This window comes from Dipodomys merriami, unplaced genomic scaffold, assembly GCF_024711535.1.
Source record: "Dipodomys merriami isolate MVZ:Mamm:240054 unplaced genomic scaffold, mDipMer1.0.p SCAF_35, whole genome shotgun sequence".
Lineage (NCBI taxonomy): Eukaryota > Metazoa > Chordata > Mammalia > Rodentia > Heteromyidae > Dipodomys > Dipodomys merriami.
This window is the reverse complement of record NW_027205048.1, coordinates 15,323,036-15,346,157: the sequence shown is the minus strand read 5'-3', so window position 1 is coordinate 15,346,157 and position 23,122 is coordinate 15,323,036. Positions and strand designations below refer to the sequence as shown.

Genomic DNA, 23,122 nt, shown 5'->3' with positions numbered 1-23,122 from the left:
AATGGAATTTCTGTGCTGGTTCTCGGCGGGCTGGCTGCAGTACAATCACCTGGGCTTTGAAAGCTGTTCTGGCTCAGCCCCACTTAGGAGAATCTGAGTTCATTAGTCTGGTGGGGGGCGGCTGCTGCCTTGAACCCTTATAGTTCTGGGGAGCCCCACGGAGTTCCCCACGGGGGTACCCTCTCCACGTCCTGCCACCTTGGTGTGGCCGGCTCACCGCCCCTGCCTGGGCTCCAGGGAGGAGCTTGTTACTGGGACCGACAGCGAGGCTCAGCCTCATAAACCGGGGGGGGGGGGGGGGGATGGGAGAGGGGGGGCTGGGATTAGATGGCCAGGCCGTCCATTCCTTCACTTGTGTTTTGCCAAACACCTGGCGCTCCCCCAGCTGTCCCAGGCGCCCCCCGCCCCCGGAACGGCCTTCAGGGAGACCCAGGAGGGGACGCCAGAGAGGCCAGGTGCTTCTCAGGATGGGGGGAGTTTGGGGAAACTTCCCCCTGCACTCTTCACCCAGTCCTGGCCCGGGAAAGAAACCGTGCGCCGGTCCATGGCGATGAACCCCAGGGCGACGCATCCAACGCGCCAGGCCCAGAAGCTGCAGTGCTAGCTCGGTCCTCCGGCGCGAGAAGCCTGGGGGTCTGGGGGGGAGCGGGGTGGGGGGCGCCTGGCTGCGGATCGCCGTCCACACCCGCCACTCGCACCCCCCCACCCGGTTCCCCGCGAGCCGGGCGGCCGAGCAGCCCCGTCATCCTTTCCAGTCTCAGCCCGGAAAGCTGGACCGCGCCGCCGCCGCCGCCGCCGCCGCCGCCTGGGCTCTCGGCGCCCCCCCCCCCGCTCCCCCCCCCCCCGCGCACCGCCCCGTCGTCCCCGGGGCGAGCCGTGAGCGCCCCGCCCGCGCCCCCCCGCCACGTCGGTGCCGCCCCGGCACCCAGCCGCCCCCAGGGGTGGACGCACGAGCCCGGCGGCGGCGCGCGGGGCGGGGGCCCGGTGGGCGGGGCGGGGTCCCCAGAAGCGGTCTCTAGGACCCGCGGGACGCCCGGGGGCCGGGCGGGCGGGCGGCTCATTTGTTCCACGGTAACCGGAGCGGCCACGGTTGGCGGTGGATGCATTTGACAGGCCCGCCTCGCCGCGACGGCTGCCGCGCGCCGCTGCGCCGGGGCCGGGCGGGCGGACGCCGGGCTCAGCGATCGCCAGCCCAGGGCGCGCGCGCAGGCGCACAGGCGCGCGCACACACGCGCGCACTCACACACGCGCGCGCGCACACACCGGGGGAAACTTTAGGAACAAATGCAAGGCTAGAGTCGCTCCTCGGCGGCGGGGCGCTGCGCGGGGGCAGCCGGAGACCCGAGCCCGCGTGGAATGGTGCGGCGCTGGCCGCTGGCCCCGAGAGCTGCTCGCCGCCGCCGCCGCCGCCGCACCGGAGCCCGGCGACCATGGCTGCGCGCCCGCCCGCGCCCGCCCGCGCCCTCCTGCTCGCCCTGGCCGGGGCGCTGCTGGCGCCCCGCGCGGCCCGAGGTAAGTCCCCGCGCCCGGCCCGGGCGCGCGCGGCGGCGGGACCCCGGGATACCGACCCCCGCTCCACCCCCCCAAGCGAGAGGAGGGGACCCCTGACTCGGGCACCGGCTCACAGCCTGGGGGGCCACCAGGTCCCCTCCTCTCCCGGTGACATCGGCTCCGTGACACGTGTCGTCCGAGGGGCGCGCGCGCGTGGGGTGTCTCCCCGCCCCTCTCCGGTCTCGGGGCGCCCCGCGCGGCGGCCGCTCCCCTCCTTGTCCATGACCAGACCCACCCCGCACCTTCCCGCCGCGCCCCACACGTGGAAGGAGGGTCGAAGGAACCCTCGCACCCCTGCAGGCTCGGTTCTGGGCGGTAAACGGCGGCGTGCCGGGCTCCGCGTGCGGGGCGAGAGCCTCGGGTGAGCGCCAGGCGCGCTCCCCCAGCCCCGGAGCCGCCGGCGTCGGAAGCCCGCGCGGCCCGCACCTGTGGCCGCGGCTCGCGTGCTCGGGACGCGCTCAGCAGGTGCCGCGTGCCGTGCTGCGCCGCCCCGGGGCCGCCGGGGGCGCTGTCGGCCCGTCCACGAGCCCTGGCCCGCGGTCTCCAGCCCCCGGGCCACTCTTTCCCGCGGGTCTCTAGCAGCTGTTTTTCAGCAGCTCTCTTGGTTGGGGTTTACCTCGTGGTGGTCGCAGCCCCCCCCCCCGCCACCCCGTTCTTTAGGAGGCCAGAACACTGTTCTTGCTAATGTCAAAGGCCGAATGGCAACCTCGTGATTAATTATAAAAGGACCCCCCCCCATTATACACAATTAAGAGCCAAGGAAGAATGCCACGGACCCCTCAAAGAACCCTGCGACCTGCAAATGAAAGTAACAGTAGCCCCAAGGGGAGGTTCGGTTTGAGAAACCCGAGAGACTTTTTTTTATTTCCCCCACCCTTCCTTTTCCTTTCTTTTTACAAATTTGTTCCTCTGGATGTTTATTGCAATCAAGATTTTAAACAGAGCCTCGGAGTGTGCCTCCGGTGGTCTTTAATGTGGAGCGATGTATCCAGAGGTCTGCGGGACACAGATGACCCTTAGAGGAACATGTTTATTACATCAAGCTAATAATACGAAATCATTTCATAGGGGGTGTTATTATGTCAGGACTACAAGTTTAGTGGACAGTGTGTTCGTAGGGTAGATAGGACTCCAGGCACTTTATTCCCTCTTCCCATCCCTTCTCCCTGCTCCCCCTTCCTTTCCCCTCTACTCCCAGCCCCACTACCCCCAAATAGCTAAGTAAGTAGGTCTAACTTTGGCCCTGTCTAGCTTCAGATGGCCGTCCTTCTATCTCAGCCTCCTGAGTAGCTAGGATTACAGGTGTGCCCCACTACCTCTAGCTTCAAGACCTAAGCACGTTTAATGCCATCGTGGATCCGTAGCTTATTCACCCTAGGATTCTCAGTATCAAATTTCAATCCATCCGCAAATCATGTCATGGAGGGTGCTTGCAAATCTAGACAACTAGTGAAACATTTCTTCACAGTTGGCAAGGGAAGAAACGAGCTTGGCTGCGGGCAGGGCTGTCCTGAGTTTGGCTCCACTTGCGCTCAGGCACAGCTGCCCCATTGGTGCCTTTTGTGGCAACTCAACCCCATGGTTCAGAACAGAACCCAAGTCCTCAGGTCCCAATCCTCACCCGTCCCTCCTCCCCAGTGTGTGCGGCCCCATCTGCCTCCTCCAGCCGCCCCTGCTGATGCTCACCAAGTCACCCAGGGGCCTGCGGCACTTAGGAAGATACCAGCATGTACTCCCACAGACCTGTCCTCCATCTCGAGGACCTTCCCACCCACATAGCTTGCAGTCAGAGCCCTGCTGCAGAAGCTTCTGGAACACTTGGCTGCTTTCTCTCCACCAAGAGGGCTGTGCTTTCCCTAAGGCCACTGCCAAGGTCAGTATTGTCCACCACCAGCTGCACCATACAAGTTCTTCCCTCCTTCTCTCCTCCCCCCCCCAGTCAGTTCTGGGGCTTAAACTTAGGGCCAGGGCCTGGGCACTGTCCCTGAGCTCTTTTGCTCAAGGCTAGCACTCTACCACTTTGAGCCACAGCTCCACTTCCAGTTTTCTGGTGCTTAATTGGAGAGTAAAATCACAGACTTTATTGCCCAGGCTGGATTTGAACCTCGATCCTCAGATCTCAGTCTCCTGAGTAGCTAGGATTTTAGGTGTGAACCACCAGTGCCTGGCTCATGCAAGTTCTTCTTTCCTTGGTATCATCTTTCCTGTCCCCGTGTGACTTGATCACTTTGTGGCACAGGGGTCAGAGGTCACCTAGGGATGACCTTTCCTACCAAATCCCAGATCCGCTCCTCCTGTCCTTCCATTGCTGACTGGCCTGTTCTCAGCACTGTGGCTTTCTCTTCCTTTGTGGGGTGATTTGGTGGGGTGCCTCTTCCTGAGGAAGAGGGTTTGGGAATACAGCTTTAAGTACTTGGGTGTGGAGGTTGCTTTCAGCTGATTGCGGCAGTGTTTTCAAAGTTCTTTTCCTCCTGGAGTGAGCGGTTGTGAGGTTTGGAAGGTCAGTGACACCGCCAGAGACACAGCGCCTTCTGTTGTAGCAGCCACACTTCGATGTTAGCTAGGGCATTTGTGCTGAAGTCCTCATGGTCTCATGGTGGTGGCCATGTCTCTTGCTGTCACATCTTCTTTCTAGGCACTAATAGGGCAATAAAAGCAAAAGGCAAAGATATCCAATTCCATTTTTACAGGAAAATAAGGTTTTCAGAATACACCATCCAGTCACTGTTAGCCACCCAGGATGATTTTTTTTAAAGGAATATGTTAGCTTTGAGATTCTTTTTCTTTGACTTTCTTTCAGTCTGGTTTGGGCTTTCTGTTGACATTTAATTGTGAGACATTGGAAATCCCATGTGTCTCCACAGATAGAGTTACTAGCTGCAGGGCCTTCATTTTGTTGGAGATCTCCCTCTATCACGGGTTAGATTTTCTTGTTTCCCCTTGCTCAGGTTAATCACATTCTCTAGGAAAGAACCCTCTCGTCTCCCACTAGAAGTCTAAGCCGGTGGTAGGCTAGAGCTCAGCTCTGGAGCAGGGAGAAAGGGGACCCCACGCCGCCATGCATATGTTCTTAAAGTTAATCCTTTTGCTTTCAGTCCGGCTCATTACCACTTTACATCCGTGGGTCTGGAAGTGCTGAGCTCAGACGTCTCTGCCTCTGTCCCTGGACGCACACCGCGTATCCGTGCAGAGTGGCAGGCACTCCCAGAGCCCCGGGGCTGGGAGGCCTTTGGCCAGCCTGAGCTGGTTCTGATGGGGGCACAGGAATGCCTCTCCCCAGCGCTCCCCGTGTTCTGCTGACCCTACCTACTCCCCTGGCTTACTTCGTCTCTTGTAGAGTCCATGGATTCCATCCTCTCTTTTCCGCTAGGCAGGAAATCACTGTCCCATCCTCTTTACATGGTTCTTCTTATTTTCCAGGGGTGGGACACAAGGCATTACGCTTGCAAGACATGTGAGCCACCGCTGAACGTCTCCTCCAGCCATGGGCCCTCTCTGGTTGGGTCTTCTCCCCAGCCCCTTGCTTCTGATTGTTGCTCCGAGTGTTCCTGCCTGTAGTCTTCTGGAGGGTGTGTGGAGAAGCACCTGAGAATCCACACCACACTGTAGAGCCAGCCCAGCGTGGCGGCCACGCGTGCACAGACCACGTTCCTCCTCACACTTGGCACTTGGCTCGTTCTCTTCCTTTCTTATGGAAACAACAATTAGATCCATTTTTAAATGTTGTTAAACTCTCTTTGCAAAATCTATAAAAAGCTCAAAGTCAATATATACCTAATTAGACAAATGCTGCAGCTGTGTAAACTGTAAAAGGAAAAAAATTCTCTTAGGCATAACTATCATTTAAAGAAGCTGGGAACATTTCCTCCTGGCATAGGTGCTCCTGGATGCACTGGGGACAGTTCAGGGCCGTGTGTGTGTGTGTGTGTGTGTGTGTGTGTGTGTGTGTGTGTGTGTGCGCGCGCACATGTGCACACATGCATGTGCACATATATATATTATATGTATATTATATACATAATATTTGTAGCAGCCTGGATTCTAAGAGCTTTCTTAAGCTAAATTGTTCCCTCACTGTCCTGATTTATGAAAAGACAGGTGTGAGAAGCATTTCTTGATCTTCTGTGTGTTTTCTAGCCTCTTGGCTTTATGCACCCCTCCCTACCCCCATCCCCTTGCAAGCAATATGTAGCTTATGTGAAGCAATATGAGGCTATCAGTCTCTAGGATGAGGAAGTGAGTCATTCTTATGTGGACAGAGTGTGTTAGAAGGTAATTCCTGTGCATGTGTAGTTGCTATTGGTATGCCCAGGATGGGGTGCATCGAGGCCAGGTGACCCTCGCTCCTGGTCTGGTCCGCCCTGTTGCCACCCTCCTGCATCAGCAGAGCATCCTTGTGGACACAGGCAATGTCTACCTTATCTCCTGTTGGAGAGTCAGGCTTAACCCAGCCACTGCAAACATGGAGCAATCCAGCCACTCCATAATAACAGCCTCTGTGGCAATGAGATTGTAAATTAGTTTGCTCTGAAGCAGAACAGAACAGTCCTGCATTAACTTGGTTTCCTATTCCAACGTGCACCCTGAGCTTTGCACCTTCTGACAGGCTGCCCCTCCATCCTCTCCTTTCTCTCAGCCCCACCTCTTCCTGTGTTCTGGTATTCTCTCCCATGCCCATATACCAGGCCCTGGACAGAGGGGGGGGGAAGTCCAGAGTTCTCACCTCTTGGGATCGTTTTTGTCAGTTAAGCTTTTGTGTCATCTTAAGGCTCCATGAAGGGCCTCGGCTTCTTGGCAGCTGTTTAAAAACTTGGGCATCGTTGTCCTCTGCTCACTCGGCACCGCCTGGGCCTCCTGCTGCTGGAAGCTTTGTATCCCTGGCCAGGACAGGTAGCCCTTCTCAGAGCTGATGACGCTGGGCAGGGTGGTGCACACCTGTGATTCCGGCTTCTGGGAAGGTGGAGATGAGGAATGTGATTTATCCGTTCTCCTTGCTTTGTGTGTGTGTGTGTGTGTGCTTGCACGTGTGTGTTCACCATGAATGCATCATTCTGCAGTTTGATCATCACACTTTCCATGGACTTATGTGGGCATGTGCACACACAGACACACACCTATATGCACATGTATCTGCCTGTGTGTGTATGTATATACATGCATCCATTTGTGTGCATGTATGTATACATACATAGATGTGTAGTTATACACATAAGGAGTGTATAGACATGCATATTTTCATTACATTTACATGTATATATGGTATATGTGTGCACATCTCTATCTTTTTGGCTTTTCTGTTTTTGAATCCATTCATTATGAAAAATCCTTATCTATTGCCTTTGTTCTTTGCTACCTCATCTGTGTTGTTTTCCTCATCTCTCTGTTCTATCTTCAGCTTCTCTCTTGTTCCTTCTTTACATGCCAGGTGATGTCACCACGGCTCAGTTCCATTTCACCAACTTTCCTTTGAGCTGTGTCTAAATCACTGTTCACACTGTCTGCTGACTTAGTTTATATTCCCAGTGACTTAATCATTCATTTACGGAAGGTGTATTTTGTGCTTTTCCCGACTTATTAGGTCTTTTGAAAATGTGTGTCCTGTCCCTATGTTTTCTTTGTATTTGTCTATGTCTTTAATAACTTTGGATCTATGTATTGTCTTCCCTTTCAGATTATTTCATTGAGAATTTAGGGGCAAATTCTTTTTTTTTTTTTTTTATCATAGATTACCTCCCGAAACGTTTTGCAGCTTGGAATTGTAACTCCCTTCCCCGCTGCCTCTACTGTGGGAGTCCTGTGTACCCATCTCAAGTACAAATTTGGGAAGTTAATTGTGGAGCTCTGTGTGTGACGGGCTCTTAGGGGTTTCTCTTGTGTCAGCTCTGAGCTAACATGAATTTCCCATCTTGTACGTGCTCATTGTACTTCCAGTCTCGACATCCATGTGATAAAGGCTTGAAGTTCGATTCCCCAGCCCTCACTGGTCTCTGGGTAGAGAGAGAAGCCATTCTGCATCTTCACTAGGCATTTGGTAGCCTTTTTTTTCTAGACCCCATAACTTGGAATGGATAATCCTTCAAGGCTCTGTGTTTTGTTTGCTTCTTTCTTTTTTATTGTTTGTGATGCTTGGGGGTAGAACCTGGGGCCAAGAGCTCCGTGGGCGAGTGCTGTAGCACTGGGCTCCCTGCCCGGCTCCCCTGGTTTCCTTGCAGGGTGTGGGCTCTGTCTCCATGTGTTCAAGTGACTTCCCATCCCTACACCTTGGCTTTGCCTGGAATCTGTGGCGCCTCCTGGGTTCCCATGGTACTGGCAGCGTCCGAATGCTCTGGCTGGGAATTCCTTTAATTCCCTGCAATTTCCTTTCTTCCTCATTCAGCAGTGTGGGTTCTCTAAAATTGTTGTCACATTTTATTCAGCAATCTGCCAGGTTTCAGTGGGAAGATTTTTCTGGGTAGTCCACCATATTTTCAGAAGCAGAACTCCCCAGCCTTGGTGTTTTGGCTCCTTCCATCAGCACACTTCCTTGCCGCCTCGCACCATCCCAGATGGGGGCCAGGAGCTGAGGACACAATGGTGTGAAGAGCCACACAGACCCCTTGTGGCTCACACTCATGGGGGGGAGGGGGCGCGCGTGTGGTTCTCGAAGATAGGCAAAAAATGAGCTGCAACCTGGCAGCTCAAGTCTGGGCTTTGGTGCTCAGAACCAAACCATTCCCGCAAGGCTAGCCTTCCGCTTGGCAGCTGCAAGGGTGAGGGGTGCTAACAACGGGGCACAGCTGAGCCTGGCAGGGGGTGGGGTGAGGGGGCACCAGCTGTTCCCATCTCCCCCTGACAGAGGCAAAATGAGGACAGCTGCAGTTCAGGCTCGCTGCCTTGCTACCAGGAGAAGTGTCCGCAGAATTCCACGCCTGTCCACCTTCGGGGAGCGTACACGGAATTTGTTCCTGGTGATTCTGATCACGACAGGATGGTAGGATGGGCTAGGCGGAGGTGGTACGCATTCCTCTGAGTCTCTGCAACTTTGGGGCATTCATGGATTCCATGCTGTTCTCCTGACCTGTCTGGAAGAAGCCCAGATTCTTGGTCGTCATGAAATTGTGGTCGTGTTGAGTACTTGATTCGTTCAGACACATCACGAGGAGATCCTAGTCCTTAGAACGTTGTTTATTCCCCAGAATTTCACAGGTCTTCTGAAACACTCACTGCCAGTTTGCTACCCTGTATTTCAGATTCTTTTCTCTGTGTCCTGACCCTGCTTGTCTGTAGAAAGAGCTTGAGTTGCAGCATCTAAGCTGCCCTGCAAGGTGCTTGATTGCAAACCCCTGGGCTCCTGGGGGTGAAAACCACAACTTCCACATGGCCTCCCTGGGACTCTGAGTGGCCCAGCCCACTCAGCTTCTGTTGGTCTTGGGATGCCGAGGATGGAGCTTTGAGGAAGACACGGAGCTAGACTAATACTTGAATCTTTTCTGTACAGGTCCCAGGGCTTGTCCTTGAGCCTGGCCTTTGAGAACCTGTTTGCAGGGCCCTTGGTTCTGTGTTAAAGGATCACATTGATTTCTCAGATGAATTGTCTTTTCTTACAGAGACAAATCAGTGTTTCCCAGTTCTGTGCACTTTCTGCTTCTCTCTCCCACAGGGAAAATTACTTATGATGGAGGCAGAAAGCATTTATAAGATTAGAAATGCATGCATATGCCTGCACTAGATAATTATCTCCTGTCATGTGACAGGTGACCATAACTCTCACATGCTGCCTGTTTATGATCTCAAGCATTTGTGGGTCCCACATCAGAGTGACGCTGGCGTAGCTTTTCTCAAAGACCTCGATCAAGGTGCAGCCAGGGCTGGCTCCAAAGTCCAGTAACAGAATTAGTCCTTGAGCGGCTAGATGGACGGTGGGGGTGGAGGGGGCTATCTTGGTTCCTAGAAGCCCCTCTAATTTCCTGCCCAGCAGCGTGCTTCACCAAGACACCACAGCTGAACAGGAAGAGAGGAGAGCTGCCAGACAGAGCCATGCATTTGTAGTCTAATCACAGAGGCGATCTCCCTAGTCTGTTGGTTAGAAGGAAGTCACTAGGAGAGTTTGCTCTTCACCCCAACCCTAGTGGGTTGTTAGGAAGCATGGTACCAGGAGACAGGGTCACTGTGCTTGCTAGATCCATCTCACACAGACCCTGGTTATCTTACATTACCTTGTTTATCCTATGTTGGATGACTTCAATGGTTTGAAGGGGAAATTATAGATGAAAGTTTGGAAACTTAGCATGAAAGATTATTGTTGATTAGCTCTCAGTAATTTAAAAAGAACATTTCTTGGGCTTGTGTCCTATTTATTTTTAAAATTCTCCTGGTGTTTACTATCAGTGCTTCGCAGAAACATCATGAGAAATGAGCTGAGATTGTGAACTATTGAAGTAGGTTATCAAAGGAATAATGAAAATCATTTTGTGAAGCGGTTTAATATAAACAACTGGGTGGCCTAATTAGTGACAGGCCTGGGAATGTGGACTTCAAGATCTGACTAGGTCCTACAAATTAGTATACCCATTTATATTCTGTTTTATATCTTTTTTTTTTCTTTTTTTTTTGGGGGGGTCTGGTCGTGGGGACTGAACGCTGGGCCTGGGTGCTGTCCCTCAGCTCTTCAGCTCAAGGCTAGCTCTCTACCACTTGAGCCACAGTGCCACTTCCGGCTTTTTTTCTTTTTGCTTATGTGGTGCTGTGGAATCGAACCCAGGGCCTCATGCATGCAAGGCAAGCACTCTACCACTGAGCCACCTTCCCAGCCCCTCTGTTTTATGTCTTATATCCTATGTATATATGTATATCTTCACATATATACGTATGCATATATACACATATGCATACATTTATGTGCATAAGAACATACCTGAGTTTGATTTCTTTAATATTTTACTATGTCTTTGTTTCTAAGAGAGATTGGTCTATGATATTTTACTCACTGTATTCTTGTCTAGTTTTGGTTTCAGGGTTTCTATTGGCCTCACCATAAAAGCTAGGGAGGTTTTCTCTCCTTTTGTATTTTGTGAGTTACTGTAAGATCATTATTATTACTCTCTTAAAGATCTGGTGGTATTCATCATTGTAGCCATCTGGTGCTGTAGGTGATAGAGACAGAGAGCTAGAGAGAGACACAGACAGAGACACAGACACTAAGACAGAGAGAGAGAGCATGCACATTGGGGAAAGTTTCATTCGATTTCTCTAACAGATCTAAGGTGATACATTCCAGTGTCAGTTTTGGTAGCTTTTACTTTTCAAAAATATGTGTATGCTATCTAAATCAGCAAATTATTGGCAGAAAAAAATCTTTATACTAATATTTTGTCCAGGTTGTCTGCAATTAGGTTCTCCTTTCCTGAAATTTAATTTAAAAAAATCAGTTTTTCTCTTCTCTTGCTAGGAATTTAAAAATTTTATTAACGTTTTCAAATAACCAAGTTAGGTTTCAGAGACTTTCTTTCATTTTTATTTCATTGATTACAGCCCTGTAGTCATTTTTTCTTCCTAGTCTGTCTGTGATTTGCTCTTCTATCTGCTTTGGTGTCTCTTTGTTGAGAATTTCCTAATTTTCTGGTTAACCACTTGAATATATAAACATGCCCATATAATACTCCTTTAGTTATAATGAACTTTCATAGATAGAGCAGTTTCATTATCATTGTTTCAAATCATTAAAAAAATCTCTCTTGTGATTTTTCTTTGACACTTGCTTTATTTAAAAGTATATTTCTCAATTTCCATTTTTGGGGATTCTTATAGGTATCTTTTATATACTTATATCTGTTTTCATTTTCTTATAATCAGAAAACACATTCTTTATGATTGTAATATTCACATTTGTTGAGATGTGGTTTACACACCACTTACAGTTTACATGAGTGAGTGTTCTGTGAGCCTTTGAATGGGCTATACACTCCACAGCTGTCAAATGGCATCCTGGTCTGTAAACACCAGCAGTCGATGGCGTTACCAAAGCTTGTATGGTCTTATCTATCCCTTTTGTTTATTATTTCTATCAGTTAGTAAAAGAAAGAAGAAGGCTTTAACTAACATTGTCAATGGGTTCTCCTTACAGTCTTAACAGTTTCTTTGCTTTGTGTATTTTGAAGTCTTGGAGTTTGTGCACCTGTCACTAGGAGAATTCCTCTCCATCTGCAAGCAGTTCATACCCTGAAGTCTACTCCGGTATCAACCAAACCTGAGTGCTTGGAGCCACCACATGTAGCATGGAGTAGCCTTTCCTTTTAAAAAACAATCATTGTAAAGGTGATATACAGAGAGGTTACAGATACATGATTCAGGGATTGAGTACATTTCCTTTTGAACATTGTCACTCTCTCCTTCATTCTCTCCCAACTCTCCCAACTCTCTTTCTCCTCTCAACTTCCCTTCCCCCAAAAGTAGTATAGTTCATTTCCAGAATAGTGTCTCGTGGGGTTCCCTGCAAAATTGGTTCATCCTTTGTCCTACCGTTTTTGTGCTTCCCCTTCCCCTCCCCAAATCAGATAAACTTATATACAAGACATAGGGCACAGAAATAAAAAATGGACAGAGGGCAAACACCAAAGAAAAAAAGGAAAGAAGTACAGAAAGGAAAAAAAACCTGCAAATAGTATAATAAAAGACCTCTTATTTCTGTTTCATGAAGTTCATTTTGAGAAGCATAATTTTATATGACCTTATGATCTTATTGACCTTGTGATCAATACCCCTTCATTATAAAAGCTCTGGAGAAGCTAGGAGTTCATGGAACAATCCTCAATATAATAAAGGCTATATATAACAGACCTACAGTCAGCATTATACTCAATGGTGAAAAATTAAAACCATTTCCTCTAAAATCAAGAACTAGACAAGGATGTCCGCTCTCTCCACTCCTCTTCAATATAGTACTAGAATTTCTAGCTAGAGAAATAAGGCAAGTGACAAACATAAAGGGGATCCAGATTGGGAAAGAAGAAGTAAAACTCTCCCTCTTTGCAGACAACATGCTCCTGTATTTAAAGAACCCCATAGATTCCTCTCCCAAGTTACTTGAGCTGATCCAAAACTTTGACAAAGCAGCAGGGTATAAAATTAACCCACAAAAATCAGTAGCTTGTCTGTACGCCAGCAATGAGAAGAGTGAAGCTGAAATTAGGAAAGAACTCCTTTTGCAATAGCCTCAAAAAAGATACCTAGGAATTAACCAAAGAAGGGAAGGACCTCTATGGTGAAAACTTTAAAAACCTAAAAAAGGAAACTAAAACTAATTTAAGGAAGTGGAAAAAACTTCTATGTCCTGGATTGGAAGGATTAACATCATGAAAATGGCACTACTGCCCAAAGCTATCAACAAATTCAATGTACTACCCATCAAAAATCCCAACAGCATTCTTCAACAATATAAAAAAAGCAAGCCTTTTCCTTAAACCAAAACCAAACTCAGCATGTCTACTTACACCTGAAGTACATTTCTTGTAAGCAGTCTAAAACTGGCTTTACATTTTTAATGAATTTTGTGGGTCTCTGCCTTAATTGGAATATTTAATCCAATTACATTTAATTTAATTATTCACAAAGGAGTTAAGTTGATTATCTTGCTGTGTCTTTTTATATCCACTCAATATGTTTTTGTTTCCTTTCCTGTTTGCTTTTGGACTTAGTTGTCTTACTGCTTTTAAGCTGAGCTTCTTTGTTTATTGTTATGTTTTCGTGGTTGCTGTTGAATAGAATATGTATATGCAATTTACAGAGTAACAAAAAGCTGCTTTCAGATCCAGAAAGACTGCATGAAGCTCAGATTGAGCCAGTGGTGTTTGCTAGTAATGTTCTGGTTAAACTATTTTACATTTAAGTCATTCATCCATATAGCATTTGTTTTGATGTGCAGCATGTAAACAAAAATGGTCTCTTTTCAAATGGCTACCCAATGATGACCACTATCTTATTTCAATGATGGAAAATCATATACTGGCCATATGCAAAATGTTCATGCATATTTGTGTCAATCTCACTTTCATTGGCTTCTGTCCATCTGTCTGCACTGCTACTGGATCATAATAGCATCAAGTGGATCTAAACCCCTGACACCACTCTTCATAGTCATTCTGTGCTTTCTTAACAATTTCCCCATAAACCTTAGAATCAAAAAATGAATCACAATACACACAAACAGGATTGCATTAAAATTCCAGGTGAACTCAGAGAGGAATGAGCACCTCTTAAAGTTTGGCTGTGTGCTACAATTTGCCTTCCAAAGGCTGTGCTCTTTTATTTCCTGCCCGTTACTCTGAAATCTGTCCATTTTTGATATTATCTTTACCAATTATATCATTTTTTGCCAGTTTTCTAGCTTAAAACAGTTTTAATCTGCATTTCAAATTTGTTGTTGGGGGTTTAAGAGTTTCTTTAAGACACAACTCCCTTCTCTTCTTAATTTCAAAATTAATTGGCTCTCCAGGAAGCTGAACATGAACAATCACACTATTGGTTGTTAAGATTGACCCACTGGACCAGCAGGATCCACACCTACAGATCCAGCCAGCTGCAGATCAAAATATCTGTTCAATTATAGTACTTAGGAAGGCTGGGAATGGGAGGACCACAGCCTAAGGAGAACCTGAGCAGAAAACCTGAGAACCTTTCTTAACATCACTGGGTGGTGTGGTGTGCTGTGCTTACCATCCCAAACTACCTGGGAAGCTGAAGTTGGGAGAATCCTTGTGCTGAGCCTGGGTGGGAAGGTCTCCAAGTCTACATTCAACAACGTCGGGAACCCTAAATATATTTGGGCTGTGGTTCAGACATGTACCTAGGCAGGAAGTGAGACCTTGTTCTGGAAATATCAGGGGGAACACAGGGCTGGGGATGAAGCTCATGTGGTATAGCACCAGCCTAGCAGCCTCAAGTCCAAAATTCAAACCCCTGTCCGGCAAAAAGGAAATCGTGTCTGCACTGAAGATGTAGAGATTTGTCCTTGTCATGATTCCCCAGGCAATACAGCATGAGAACTATTCACAAGGCATATTAGCTATATGTAAACATATAAACAGCCCAAAGGTAACTGAGAGGCCGCAGGAGGTTGTGCATGGGCTATAGGTAAATGCTACACTATTTTAACACAGGAGTTTGAGCATCTCTGGGTTCTGGTATCTTTCAGGAGTCCCAGAACCAGTCCCACTAGGATTCTGAGGGACAACTGCACTGGAAAGCTGGCTGGAGAATTTGCTCTAGGTTTCTAGCCTATTTGGCACATGTATTCCACACATACCAATTTACTTCCAAACTTGAGAGTAGCCAGTCCTGCTTTAGTCTTGCTGATTAGGTTATATCCCTTAACATATAGTGGACGGCTCCTCACCAGAACAGATGGGCTGTAGGCAGAGCCAAAGAAAGAAAGGGGCCCAGAGAGATCTGAGCCACACTGTCCAGCTCTTTCTACCAGAGGTCTATGATACGCATCTCTATGCCTTCTCTGGAGAGTATAAGGGACAAGCCAAAGGCTAATGGAAGTTCTCAGAAGTTCACAGAAACAGAGATGGAAGAGGAGGTAAATGGTCGTATTAAATGCTAACACATTTTTCCTTTATTTTTATTTTTTTCTTTCAATGTATGATTCTTGTTTTTTTAAATTATCAGTTCATATCCTTTGGTCATTTTAGCATTGAAGTATTTGTTTTCTTAGTTGATTTTTATTAAGGGGTATTTATATATTATGGCACTACTCTTCTGTGAGCCATAATTTTATTTGAATAGCATCCATCTCCTACTTCAATTTTAGATGTATCTTTTTCTTAGTTACTTCTCTTTCTTGTCATTATAATAGGATCTGCTTTTCAGTTTTATTTTGCAATGGTATTTTCTTGTATTGATTTACATACAGACCTTCTGGAGCCAGTCTGTTTATTGAAATATCTTGCTGGTTTTAGTAGATGTTTAGTTGATTTTCTTGGGTTTCCCAGGCAACTAATTGTATTACCTATAATTTCTCTCTTCTAACATTTATTTCTCAGAGTTCTATTTATTGTGCTAACATAGTATCTGACACAAAGAACTGCTTTGCAAATGTATGTGAGGAGGATGAATCTCCTCTTCTCATTCAGACTTTTTACCTAAAGGCTCCTGTTGTTCTACCAGGGATTATTTCACTGTTCATTTAGGATGGAAAATTATTATTATGAAGAAAGGCCTCTCTAGTTGTTTGTTTGTTTGTACCAGTACTGGGGTTTGAACCAGGGCTTAGAGTTCTTACTCAGCGTTTTTGCTCGTGTCCAACATGGTATCACTTCAGCCAAACCTTCAGTTCTGGCTTTTGGCTGATTAATTGGAGATAGTCTCTCTGATTTGCCTCCCTATGCTGGCTTTGAACTGCAATCTTCAGATCTCAGCCTCCTGGGTGGCTAGGATTATAGATATGTATCTCTAGTTCTAAAATAAGGCTTTGAAAAATAATCGGTATTGGATATAAATTAGTATTCACTGATTCTCAGATACTTCTTTTTTTTTCAGGCAAGGGGTAGGTTTATTCATCGTCTGGCTGGCATCAGGCCATCTTGGTCCTCCAAGCGGTGGGGAAAGGCCTGGGAAAGAGAGAGAGCTGGGAAAGAGAGAGAGAAGAGCTAGAAAAGAACAGCGAGAGAGCAGAGAGAGAGAGAGAGCAGAGAGAGCTAGAAAAGAGCAGAGAGAGAAGGGAGCTGGGAAAGAGAAGAGAAGGAAAGAGCTGAGAAAGAGCTAGAAAAGCAGAGAGAGATCTCAGATACTTCTTGAGGCATACTACCTCGTGTCTGTATATGTGTGTCTCTCTGTGTTTTTCTTCTGTAGAGTTCTTTGAGCTCCTTTTGTTAGATGTAAAACCCTCTGTGCTTGAACCCATCAATACAAATTTATTCATTGATTTATCAATGTAACTAGTCATTGATAGAGAAATAAATATAATTATATCAAAAGAGCTTTACATTTGGGGTCACATTCAGTCATGTCCAGATAATATCATATGCTCAATATGCTACTTTTTTTTACATCTGTATTAATGGCAAAGCACTGTTATATGTGAATTGGTTATTGATTAAAAACTCCATGGCTTAAGGCCGTCACATGGGACTTTGTGTCCTGAGTCAGGATTTGGGGCTGGTGGTCTAGTTCCTCCCCAGTTGGCTGCTGTTTTGAGGGGCACAAACCATGGCACAGTGACTGGCCTCTTCTCCAAGTGCCTTGAGCTCTCCAAGTGCCTTGAACATTCCACCTGCAGACTGCCCTGGCCGAGGCACAAGAGCAAGTGTGTTCTCACATGCACATCCATTTAGATCCCTTACTGGCGTCTCACCTGCACACATCGTACCTCTGAGCTAAGAAGGCAAGCTCAGGATCAGGAGGAGGAGATGGGCTCTCTACCCCTGAGAGGAGCTGCAAAGCTACATCCCAGCCTGAGGCAAGGGGCTTTTGGGAACTGGATGGAGACAGAGCCAAGGATTATGGCCATTCTGTGATCAGCCACAGGCAAACGTTGGGTGTCCCATCTTTGACTTGATGTGTGTTTTCAGGATAGTAAAAGTTACATGACACTAATCTGTCATGTCTGGCTTTAAAAGCTGTCCCTTAAAATTATCTAGACCCAGCATCTTTATGAGACATAAATCTTTAAGTGTTTTTCAACTTCTTACCTGCTCAGGCGTTTTGCTCTTTCTTACTGAGTTGATTTTGCTGATGTTCCCTTTCCTGGAAAATCTTTTCTGGCACCCTTATTTTTAGATTCATTAGTATAAAGAATGTGTAATGCTTGATTGTAATTTAATTTTTATGGCTATAATTATACCCATTTCTCTTTTTTATTGTAAATTGATAAATGGTGCTGACATATATTAATGGGGTACAAAGTGATGTTATGATTTTTATACTTGTGTATACTTATGGAGTACAAAGTGACGTTGCAATTTATGAATGCATTGTGGAATAATTAAAGAAAGCTAATTAGCATATCCATCACCTCAGATATTTATAGCATGATTTTGCAGTGAGAACAGTTTAAATTTGTTCTCTTAGTAATTTTGAAATACATATTATAGTAGTACAGTATTAGCTACATTCTCCCTGTTGTACACTAGGTCTCCAAACAAACAATATTCCTTTTTAAAAATTTTTTTATTTTTGGGCTGGGAAGGTGGCTCAGTGGTAGAGCGCTTGCCTTGCATGCTTGAGGTCCTGGGTTCGATTCCTCAGCACCACATAAGCAAAAAGGAAAAAGCCTGAAGTGGCGCTGTAGCTCAAGTGGTAGAGTGCTAGCCTTGAGCTGAAAAGCTGAGGGACAGCGCCCAGGCCCAGAGTTCAGGCCCCGCGAACGGACCCCCCCAATTTTTTTTTTTTTTTGGTCTGGGAAGGTGGCTCAGAGGTAGAATGCTTGCCTTGCATGCATGAGGCCCTAGGTTTGATTCCTCAGTACCACATAAGCAGACAAGCTGGAAGTGGCGCTGTGGCTCAAGTGGTAGAGCGCTAGCCTTGAGCTGAAAAGCTGAGGGACAGCGCCCAGGCCCAGAGTTCAGGTCCCATGACTGGCAAAAAGAAAAGAAAAGAAATATTAAATTTTGTTGTAAAGGCGCTATACAGAGTGGTTACATATGTAAGATGATGAGTACATTTCTTGCCAACCATTGTTACCCAGTCCGTTTTTCTCGCAGTATCCCTCCTGTCCCTGACTCCTCCCCCTCGAAGTTGTAAAGTTCATTTCCAACTTAGTTTCTTATGAGTGTCACTGTTGCATTGTTTCACCCCTTGTCCTTATTTCACCATTTTGTTATTCCCTTCCCATCCCCAAATCAGAAAAACATATATACAAGATGAGAGGATATCAGAATCAAAAACAGTGACTACCAGGGATAAGCCAAAGGGAAAAAGAAAACAAATAAAAAGAAAGAACTTGATAGGGCACATTGATGACAACAAGGTCAACAGCAATAACAAAATACTCTTGTTTCCATATCTTGGAGTTCATTTCAATTAACATAATTTTATATGGTCATATGTACATAGCGATTGAGCTATTGTGATCCTCTGTTAGGACTATCCTAGACATATACTAATTAGTAAAAATGAAGGAAATCATGGAGCCTATGTTTCTTTGGGTCTGGCTTACTTCACTTTTTTTTCCAAGTCTTTCCATTTATGGATGGGGTGATGTCATTCTTTCTGAGGGAAGCATAGAATTCCATTGTGTATATATACCACGTTTTCTTGATCCATTCTGGGTTGGTTCCATATCTTAGCTATGGTAAATAATGCTGCAATGAACATAGCTGTGCTGGTAGCTTTAGTGTGGCCTTACTTGTGATCATTTGGGTAAATGCCCAGAAGTGAGATTAACAATATTCTCTTATCTTAGGCTTTGTATCCTTTGGCCATTTCCCCGCCTTCTCCCCACCCCCCTGCCCATTCTCCTGTCACAAAACCCTGGGTAAACATGTTATCCATTGTGTATTTAGGTAAGAACATGTGATCATTGTCTTTCTGTGCCCATCTTATTTCACTTAGCATAAATGTTCTGAAATTTCACCCATGTTGTTGTGAATGACAGATATTATTTGTTAAGACTGAGTAGTCTTCCATTGGATATATGTGCCTCATTTCCTTTATCCTTTTGACTATTAAGGATCACTTAAGCTAATTCTATAATCTGGCTATTGTGAATATTATTGTAATGATCATAAGAGTGCAAGCATGTCTCTGACATATTAACTTGATATTTTGGGTAAATTTCCAGAAGTGAGACCACTAGATCATATGCCAATTCTATTTAGAGTCGCTAAAGAGTTTTCCATTATGTTCCCAGACATAGTGCACAAAGGTTTCCCTTTTCTCCTCTTCCTTGACCACACTTGTTATCTTTGTCTTTTTGATAATAGCCATTCTCTTAGGTGTAAGGTTATGTCTCACTGGATTTAGTTTGCATTTCCCCAGCGATTAATGGTGCAGAGTGGTTTTTCATATATGTATGTATGTATGTATGTATATGTGTATGTGTGTGTGTGTGTGTGTGTGAGTGTGTGTGAGATGGATTTGTTTTCTTTGGAGAAATATCTCTTCATATTCCTTGCCTAATTTTTAGTCAGGTTAGTTGTTTGCTTTATGTGGATTTGCTTGAGTTCCTTATGTATTTCAGATATTAGCTTCTTATCAGATGCATGACTTACAAATATTCTCTCCCAGTTCATAGGTTATCTCTTCACTTATTCTGATAACTATCTCTGTGTTGTAGAGAAGCTTCTGAGTTTGAAGAAATCTTATCTGTCTTTGGTTACTTGTTACATCTCATTTTGAGGCAAATAAAAAATTATCATCATCCAAACTAGTATTACACTATTGTTTTCTTCTAGTAGTTTTATAATTTAGGACTTCATGTGTATCACCCTTGGAGTATTTGGTGGGAAAGAAGGTTCAGATTTCATCCTTCTAGATGTGGATATACAGTTTTTCTAACACCATCAATTGGGAAGCTACTCTTTTTCCATTGTGTCTTTTTAGAACCATTGTCAAAAATCAGTTGGCTGTATCCACATGAATTAATTCCTGGATCTCTGTTCTCTTTCTTTGATGGATATATTTATAATGGTATTTTAATTACAATCACTTCATTATTAATACTTTGAATTCAAGTAGTGATGCTAGCCTCTGTTATTTTGCTCTTGAATCCCTTACATACTTGTGGTTGCATATGAATTTTAGAAATTTTTTTCCTATTTCTATGAAAAATAACACTGGAATTTTAATGGGGATTGCACTGAATTTTGAGATCATTTTGGGTTATATGGACATTTTAAGAATATTTGATTTTCTCATCCATAGGATCATTATTTGAAAGCTGAAGCTTGGTTTAGGGCCGAAGCCAATTACCTTAAGAAACTAGCATCATTACAGGATATATCCTAGACTTTTTTTAAAGGCCTAATGCTTGCTAGTCAGATGCTCCTACCCCTTGAGACACACCTCCATCAATTCTAAGACTTTTATCAGAGTGAAAATTATTTCCAGAAACCTAATTACTAGGCTTCAGAAACACTAAGAAGAAAAGTATTTTCCTGATCGGGAAGGCTGGGAAGGACAGATGACTTTTCCAATACTAGATGCCAAACTAGAGAAGAAACGGGGGAGTTCCTGGAGGCCTAGATGAAGTGTTAATAGAAAAGTAGGTCTAAAGGGCTGGGAAGGTGGCTCAGTGGTAGAGCGCTTGCCTTGCATGCCTGAGGCCCTGGGTTTGATTCCTCAGCACCACATAAGCAAAAAGAAAAAAGCCGGAAGTGGTGTTGTGGCTCAAATGGTAGAGTGCTAGCCTTGAGCTGAAGAGCTGAGGGACAGTGCCCAGGCCCAGAGTTCAGGCCCCATGAGTGGAATACATCCCCCCCCCAAAAAAAAGAAAAGTAGGTCTAAGTAAATATATGCAAATATTTCCCTCTCCATAGAGTTTGTCAGCCTAAAAACATTGTAGATATGCCAGCCCAGATTTACCTTAGTCCATTTCTTTTGGACATGTTGGCATTTGTGGTAGCCATCATTCCCTGGCCAGTTTAAGATGTGACTTGTGGATTTGTGGAAAGGAACTTACCAGGGGTTCCCAGGGGAATGGACACCCCAGATGAGAGCAGTTGGAAGCTTGCTATCGACTGACTGTGCCAGAGCAGTTGATTGGCTACAGAAAGGAGTTTTCCCTCTCTTTGTAGGGACTCTGGAGGGCTCATTATGAAACCTCCGAAAAGGGAGATGAGCAGGACTAGGCTGGACCTGGATTCCATTAGCTTTGTCTATTCACAAACTGTGGTTAGCATTAGAGGACTCATAAATCTTTTTTCTTTTTCACTTTACTACCAGAAGCTCTCCTCTCACTCAGCTCTTTCATAAACAGGTTGAGGGACTCTGCAGATACAATGGGGGAAAAATGACAAATAACATAAACCATATCCACCATATTTTATTATCGTGTGCCTCTTCTTTGTACAGATGGCTTTTTTTGGCCTTGAGTGCTGCTCCTGCCTTCTTCCCCTTTGACTTGTTACCCTTGACCTTGGAAAGCAACTTCCCTGGACCACTATCCTTCCCACCTCCCTGCTTCCTTCCTTCCTTCCTTCCTTCTGGCGATGGTCCTTGGGTCTTTTCTGACCTCTCTGTGGATGCTGCTGTCTTCCCCACTGAGACTGTGGAATTTCTCAGAGCTGGATGTAGGGCCTCTGATTTTTTACTTCAAGAGCCTCACATATATTAGTTGCTCACAAGAACCTGGTAGGTTTCAGAATGGTCTCACAAAATAGCTCGTCTATTTATTCAAAGCTAAGGAGTGGTTTCCCTTCCCCCTGTCCTGTGGCTATATCTCTTTCACCCTGTGGCTTATTTGCCAGGTAGGAGCGGCTTCAGTGTCCCCTCCTCCCTCCATGAAGGAAGGATGTTTTAGAGAAGTAGAGAGAAGCATGCTCTGGGGAACAAATGGGAAATACCCATACCAAGAACAGCCCTTGGACTTTGCTTTCAGGGTAGTGGTCAGAGACGGTTGGTTCAAAGGCCTGGTCTCATTGGTCTACCAAATGGCCAGCATTGAAAACCTCACAGCCCTGAGAGCTTGTGAATGCGCCTTCTTGTCCCTCAGCCTGAATCAGGATCATACCTCTGCCATGGCAATGAGACTCAGTTTGTTTATCCAGCTTCTCATGTAATTATACTTATGGCAGTGGTGACCATGTTATCTGAGAACTACCTTTAGGAATTTTAGCTAGATATGTATTACCTGTGCTACTATTACTGTTTCTTGATTGTTCTCAAATCTTCCTTTGTTAATTGACCTATTTTGCTTCAATTTATTTAAGAAGGAAATTGTACTTCCATATTATAAATAGAAGGCCAGGATCACTTGACATAAATACTATAAAAACAAATCAAAGGAAAGCCAAACAGTGTTATTAAATTCCAGCCAGCAATCATGTCCGCTCCCGTCCTTGGGCTAGAGCCCTGCTTCCTTTGTGCAAAAGGGCGGATGGCCAATAGCTGTGGATCGTGTTACACCAAACGGACTCTGTCCTAATTAGAAGGCTTGACAGAGAACTGAAAAAGGAATGACTTGTTCCTGCCTCAACCTTATGTTTTGTCTCAGTACTGCTAAAGAACATCAAGCAAACCACTAGCTGGGTGGGTCTGGCCCATTGAGGGGGCCTGACAAATGTTGGGGCCCAAGGCCTCAGTGGAATGACTCAATGGCCTTTCTCCAGTGTCCTCTAGTGACCCGAGAGCACACCCACAGTCCACTCCTTGGGTGTGCATCCAAAGAATGGAGATGGTTCGGTGCTGGAATTGAGGAGTGTCTAGATAACACCTAAAGCTCCCAGAGCCATGAGGACTTGGTGCTCCTCCCCGGAGGGGAGGATGCTGGGAAGGCAGAGCACAGTGGATGCACTGCTGTATTGATGGGGAGACTGGCATGTGGTTTCTGGGCCCCAGACCCACAACAAACCAGAGATACTTTTGTACTTTTGTTGTTGTTGTTGTTGTTGTCAATGGTGGGGCTTGAACTTTGGGCCTGGGCGCTGTCCCTCAG

The 23,122-nt window shown here is 46.0% G+C and overlaps 1 protein-coding gene across 1 annotated transcript in view; it reads left to right on the top strand.

The window, feature by feature from the left end:
* Positions 1 to 1,430: 1,430 nt before the first annotated feature.
* The window catches only part of LOC138803857 (disintegrin and metalloproteinase domain-containing protein 12-like), a 274,347-nt gene continuing 252,655 nt past the window's right edge, over positions 1,431 to 23,122 (top strand). Inside the window, exon 1 of the mRNA XM_069987927.1 lies at positions 1,431 to 1,512. Coding sequence (XP_069844028.1) covers positions 1,431 to 1,512 — 82 coding nt within the window. The remainder of the gene's footprint in view (positions 1,513 to 23,122) is intronic.